General features: G+C 38.0%; 1 protein-coding gene across 2 annotated transcripts in view; it reads left to right on the forward strand.

Moving 5' to 3' along the window:
* pdgfrb (platelet-derived growth factor receptor, beta polypeptide) overlaps positions 1-4,743 on the forward strand; it is a 48,921-nt gene extending 44,178 nt beyond the window's left edge. For both annotated transcript variants that reach the window (XM_072668279.1, XM_072668278.1), the window contains exons 22-23: positions 949-1,217; positions 2,847-4,743. In XM_072668279.1, the coding sequence (XP_072524380.1) occupies positions 949-1,217; positions 2,847-2,964 (387 nt within the window). In that variant the 3' untranslated portion in view covers positions 2,965-4,743. The remainder of the gene's footprint in view (positions 1-948; positions 1,218-2,846) is intronic.
* Positions 4,744-6,881: the final 2,138 nt, after the last annotated feature.

Below are 6,881 nucleotides of genomic sequence, written 5' to 3' on the forward strand. Positions count from 1 at the left end.
GGTGTCCAGCACAGTGTGATGATTTTGCCAGATTCAGCTCAGGTAACAGTTAAAAAACAGATCTAACTGTTGAGTTAGAGCTGTTAAATAACTTCAGTCCTGCAGAATTCTAATGTTCTTGTTCTGGTATACTGAAGTAGAAACAGTGCCATCTATGTGATTAAAAAAGAATCGCGTTTTGGTGATCTGTTAGTCTACCAATGGGCTTAATACTAAAATATTAAAATGTAAATCATTTAATATTTTTTTTTCTGTGTATCAATTATTTGCAGGTATATTAGATTTGTATATTAGATTTGACATTACTATGAAACAAGAGTGCCCTTACATGAGCACATTGTTATGACATTAAGTAGGCAGAAAAAAATGCCAGTCTGGCATCATATCTGTACTTCTATGGGCTGAAATTGCCCATGTGAACCTAGGTTTCTCACTTGAATTAATGGACATAAATATATTAAATTCAATGATTAATTATAACAGTGATTTTGCTGCTGGCCAAAGCTTTGTTGCTATTAATACAATTCTAGTTAGCTTACTTTAGCTAATATCAAACATTAGCACACTTCAGCTGCAGTTAGCTGGACATGAGCCCTGTTAGCCAGAACTAACTATAGACAGCTTCTGTTACCTCCATTATTCAACCTGCCTATTTCTTATACCTTATGAATAAAAATTTGCCTTCTTAAATCAATGCAGCACCAGCAAGCCCGGATCCCCACTCATTTGGCCAAGTTTTGAAATTTTGGCAATTTAATTAATTTTATTTGGGCCAAGTTGTGTTAAAATAATATTCTCAGTTTCTTTCTAAACTCTGGTCAGAACTTTGGCTCACAGAACCTCTGTGCAAGGTTTTTAACTGATGCCTGTATGATACACCTAGTGATAATTAAGAGCATGTTTAATTGGTGAAGCACTCACTCTTTCTCTCTCTCTATGTCTCCACAGAGGTACCACCAGGTCAATGACAGCTTCCTTAAGAGTGACCACCCAGCGGTGGTGCGCACCAAACCCGGGGTGCCCTCTCCGTTCCCAGGCACCCTTTCTCCCTCATCCCCTTCCTCCATGTTCCCTCAATCCTCCACTCCCAACCCTTGCTTGGAGGGCAGCGAGGATACAGAAATGGCCCCTTACAATGGCTACATCATCCCCATACCGGACCCCAAGCCAGAGGAAGACTGCCAGGAGGTTACCCTGCCAGCGGAAATCCCCTCGAGGTAGAACATCTTTCTGCATAAATATAGTAGAAACCGCAGGAAGACGCAGGAAAGATGATGCACCAGTTCCCCATGAGGGGATGTTACTCAGACAGGCTCGCTTCTGGTTTTCATATGAGAACACAAGGCCAGATGGGGGACAAAGAATGAGCTCATGCGGTATGCAGGGATTTTAAGGCCTATGTTCATTGTCTAGTACATTGCTTCTTAATCCTGCGCACAGGGACCTACTGCCCTGCACATTTTCGACTACTTCCTACCCTAGCACAACTAATCCAGCTAATTGCTAATTATCAGACCCTTCAGGTGATGGATTAGGTCAGCTGGGGTAGGCTATAGTTAAACTATGCAGGGCAGTGTGTCCTCAAGAACAGGATTAATAAACTCTGCTCTGACAGATGCAGTATGTGTCTTAATGACACAACAAAGTTTGACCCGTTTTTTCTACAGCAGCAACTGAAAGAACTGGTGGTATGTGGTGTGGTGACTAATGGGACTCACACAAAGACGAATTTGCATAGTTGTGGGCAGTGTTATTTCACAGTGGTGTTGATAGTTGGATATTTAAATTAAAACACTGGAACTAGATTTCTAGATAAATAAATCTGATATACCTTTGAAGGTCTAAATAAAAGTTAAGGTAATAAGTTAAGAGGAAATGTATGTTTTTTCTCTTGGATATGTAATTAGGTATTCAGGTTTCAGTAATAAAGTACTATTATAGTATCAATGATGAATTAGTAATATAAAAAGAGTATTATTGTACTGTGACTGCATATTAGAGACAGGGGGTGCAACAAACACACAATTCAAATCTGATCATTTATGAGACAGTGGTGTCGCAATACAGCAAAAATAAGGAGTGTCTGTGTGCTACTGTAAGACATTAAGGTTTGCCTAATGCGCACAGTTTATATGCATGTGTACGAAGGGTATAACGATGTACATATTTGTAGGATAAATGTTCAGTTCTGATCAGACTACATTATTTACCATTTGGATAGAATCTTACCATTTCTATAACACAATTAACTCCTAAAATCACACCCCCAGAAATGATTAATTAAATTATAAAATTAAATGATTGTTTAAATTATTACATTTAAATTAAATTACATTCATTATGACTTATTAAAAAGACCAGCCATTTAAATAACAGTTCAGTTCATTAGTAACCGGTCAATTTACTGTAACAGATGTACCCAGTTCACTCAACAGTGATTTCCAAGAACGATACACTGCATTCAGTTAAAGTATTTTGGTACACATTTAAATCATTACACCCAAAATAGAGACAGTTACAATGCTTTTTATGGAAGTATGCTTTTCCTCAACAGTATCGTCTATTGTAGTTTTCTTTAGACTAGTCGGCTCGTTTCTTTTAAATGTTGTCATCTTCCAGTTAGCATTGTGCCTATGTTTGGAGTTTAACAGAAATGAATGCTTTTTTTTAATGGAATGTTGGGATGGGATGTTTAGTCCTGCTTATATTTTTCTTAGCAATGTTAGTTGACTGTAACATTCTGCATTTGAGCAATTTCGAAACACCACCTTTTTGTGGCTTCTGTGTGATCTGTACTGACTGAATGTGATTAATAGGAATTTTAAAGATGTGATTTCTCTCTGTAGCTCCCTGGGTTCTGAGGCGGAAACGGTTTCCCTGGAAAACGCCAGCAGTGAGGCAGAGCAGGAGGAGCTGTTGAAGGAGTGCTCCAAAACCCCAGATGTAGAGGAGAGTTTCCTGTGACACTATGTAGATTCCTGCCCCATTGCAGTAAATGTAAAATTTACATTGAAAACAAAAAGCTGACAAAGCATCTGGTTCATAGCTATATAAGATGTCTTAATGAACTAAGAACTTCTTATTGGGTACAGCTGAGAACAGTCACATACATTAGAAAGTAGTAAAGAAAAGGATTTCATATTAGACAGACTGAACTGTAGCTATCAGAGGAGGAATCGTAGTGGAAATCAGATCACTGGTTTTAATTTTGAGGGGTAGCTGGAGAGCAGCAAAACTAAATTAGCCTACAGTATTAAGTGAGAAATCAGTCATGGAAAATCTTTTATTGGTACACAGTTGGACCATTTAACTGCAAATGTAAAGATAGGGCTAGAGGGGGATACTCCCCCCTCGTTTTTGATATCAGGTTGCAGTTGGAACCTGAATAATGGTACATTGCAATGTATGTCCAACTGCCTAAAGAGAAGCTACAAACAATACATATTCAGTATTGAAGACAGATGCTGTGAATATTATTGGATTTTGTAGCGTTTGAAGGTCGCTTGTCATTTTATAGGACTGAGGACTTCTGTGTTATTTTGTAAGATTTTCATTATAGTCAAGCCATGTAACAAATATTGACATTGATATGAAGGACATATTTGATTTTATGACATATGAGTTTGTTCAGATATTTTCTGTTTCAGCTTATTTTTTTCCTGTTGAGTGGAATATTATGCAAAAGTGTGTATTTTTTTCAAACAATATCATTTTACTATATTTTGCATTTAGAGAAGGGAATTAAAAAAAAAAAAACCTTGTAGCAAATTTGCACTTTACAGTCTCATGGGAATTTTTCACCTAGATTATATTTGATTTTTGTTACTTTTTGTATTTGAGTGAAGGAAAACATGGTACAGTACATTGATAGATGAGATATCAATTAAAGATTGCTTGTATTTTTTATTGTTATAAATGATCGTTTCCATCATAGTGCTGACAGAAGTCTTCATTCCCTTAATCATCTTAATGAATTCCGACTAAAACACGAGTGAAACTCAGCACAGGTTAAGGTACTAGAAACAGGGCGACTTTGTGTAAGATTTTGTTCTTTTTTTTTCTTTACTTTCTTTCTTTACTGCTTTCAGGTCAGTATGCGTATCACATGAGTTGTGCCTGCTTAGGGTGGAAGTTGTTTGTATTACACTGATACAGGACCAGTTCCTTATGCTCCCACATCCAGCCTTAATCATTAATAACGAGAACAGTAAAACTGACATCAGGACAGTGTCTAAGGTCAACTTCCTCCAGCGTCTTATTTGCCCAGTCCAGGAATGTATCGCTTTCGTCCACTAAAAAACAACCCTTAGCTCTTTCCCTTTGCTTTATCTTGCAATGGTTTCCAAACCCTGGTACTGCAGGACTTCTTTTCCTGCACATTTGATCATTTACCCCGCTCCCAACACTACTACTAATAATAATAATGACAATAATAAGCCCTTCTAGAGTTGAATGTAGTGTATTAAACCAGGAACCCACTAAAGTGTGCTGATCGAGGGGTTCTTCAGGACCAGGGTTGGGAACCACTGGTCTTTTGATTCTGTTGTATTGTAGCCTTTTTTGTATATGAGCCAAACCTTATATAGTGTCAGTCTATATGTCTCACTTTACATGAAGATATCAATCACGCTATGGTACCAAAGCTTTTACAATATGTATGTTTACAAGTGTATTTTTGTATAAATATTTTGTATGTTTATTGTGTAATAAGAAAAAATCCCTATAATAAAGAGTAGACAAATATCACTGTTTATGTTTGGAAAGTAGTCACATGGGGTGAAGCAGCCTGTCACTAAAGGAGCTGCCCAGTGTTGCCAGAGTCTCATGCATGGGGTGGGAGCTGTTCTCCAGCATGGATGCCAGCTTGGCTGTCATCCTTATGTCTCTCACCACCTGCACTGGGTCTAAGAAGCTTCCCAGGACAGAACCGGCCCTCTTTATGAGTTTGTTCAGTCTCTTCTTGTCTGCTGTCGAGATGCTACTGTCCCAGCAGACCACTTTGTTGAAGAAAGTCCTCAGGAGTGCTCCCTGCACTCCAAAGGACCTCAATCTCCTCAGTAGGTAGAGTCTGCTCTGGCCTTTCTTGTACAGTGCAGCAGTGTTGACTGACCAGTCCAGTTTTTTGTTTAGTTGAACACCCAGGTATTTATAAGAGTCCACTCTCTCAATGTCCGTACCCTGGATGTTCACTGATGGAGGGGGGTGTCTACATCTGCAGTAATCCACCACCAGTTCTTTGTTTTTTCCTGCTTTTATCTGAAGTGGTTCAAAAACAGTAAACAGTAGTGTTTTACTGTTTCCAGTCAAGACTGTTACAAAACATTCTTGGGGTTTTGGTCTGTTTCAAATTATTTTTAAACATATGGACTTTTGATCTTCATTAAAAAATATTAAGAGATTATAAATTTAGCTACATTTCCAATATAAAGAGGTAATATAACAAAACCAATAAAACATCTTCAATGTCTTTGAAAGTCATTTGTAAAGTGTAATTCCATAGAAATGCATTTTTCTTGTAATGAAAAGGTTAAGACTCCCTAATAGCTGGTATTTCTCCCCTTGGCTGAAATAACTTCAGTTAGACGTTTCCTATAATGATGTCTCTGACATCAACCGTGAGAAAGTATTTCCCAGTCCTCCATTCTTTCAGCTGTGTGATGTTTCAGTTTTAGTTTTTAGACCGATGGTCTCACAGTTCTCTCAAGTGCCTCAAGCTGTGGCAAGAGCTACCTGTAGATCGTGTGAGGACATGAATTTGAAGGATTGTTGGAGACTTATCTATGTATTCTTTGCTGTTGGACTGAACTTGCTAGGAGGGCCTGACCTGAAGTAATTTGAAGTAGTAATAGACGTGGGAGTGTCCTAACTTTTTCCTCACAGGAAAATAGTATTTTTACTAATTACATTTTACAAGTGACTTTTAAAAGGCATTTCTTTGGTCATTCCCCAATATTGTTCAAGTAAAGATGTCCATATATTGAAATATATGTAAAAAGACAAAGGTTTGTGTGTCCTAACTTTCCCACATGACTGAATATGGCATTTAAATACAGCTGAACTCCAGTCTAGTAACCTTTTCACATGTTTAGATAGATCTCCACTGCTATCATTAAATATATCTCCACCATTATCTTAGCACTGTCTATCCCCCTGCAGACACACATTACTTCTGTAACAGTACTCCTCTAAAGTAACCCAAAAACTGAGGCCTCAAAAATCAATTAAGCTGTAAAAACGTAGACGAAAAACCAAACACAACTGTATCCCTTCTTTATTTGGAGTAATAAAAGACTACTGTGCACAAACAACCTCTAATGCTTGGTCTTTATGCACCATGTCAGTCATGGGGCTCTTGAAACAGTAGAGACGGTTATAGAAGGGGGTCACTGAGAAGCTGCCACCCAACTTGAAGCCCCCTTGCCATTCCCTACACAGAATTATAGTCAACACCATTATGGCCATTAGTTTCACTTGAAAAGTGCAGTGGAAAGTTAATAACCAAGACAGACATATGACAAGTGTGCCTTAGCTCTCTGATTGTGTCTTATCTTGAGGACTACTGAAGGCACAGCAGAAAGAAGAAGTGTGTGGACATAATTTGGATAAAATCATCATTTTTTTGACCACTATATCCTGCACCAGGAAGACACAACAGGTAGAGATGAACTGTTTGTGTGTTTAAGATTTTTCTCAGATTTTGGTTGTTTAATCTGGTTCAGTTTGAGATTAATGTTCTACTGTTTTGTCTTATTTCTGGAATCTGTCTGACTGCAGTCGTCTGATTTCATAATCATGTCTCACCCTGTCATAGGAAAATGAGAAGTTGATACTAGAAGTGCTGTGAGAGACTGATCGCTTCTTATTTTCAGGGAAGACACACG

This window comes from Salminus brasiliensis, chromosome 2 (genome assembly GCF_030463535.1).
Source record: "Salminus brasiliensis chromosome 2, fSalBra1.hap2, whole genome shotgun sequence".
NCBI classification, from domain to species: domain Eukaryota; kingdom Metazoa; phylum Chordata; class Actinopteri; order Characiformes; family Bryconidae; genus Salminus; species Salminus brasiliensis.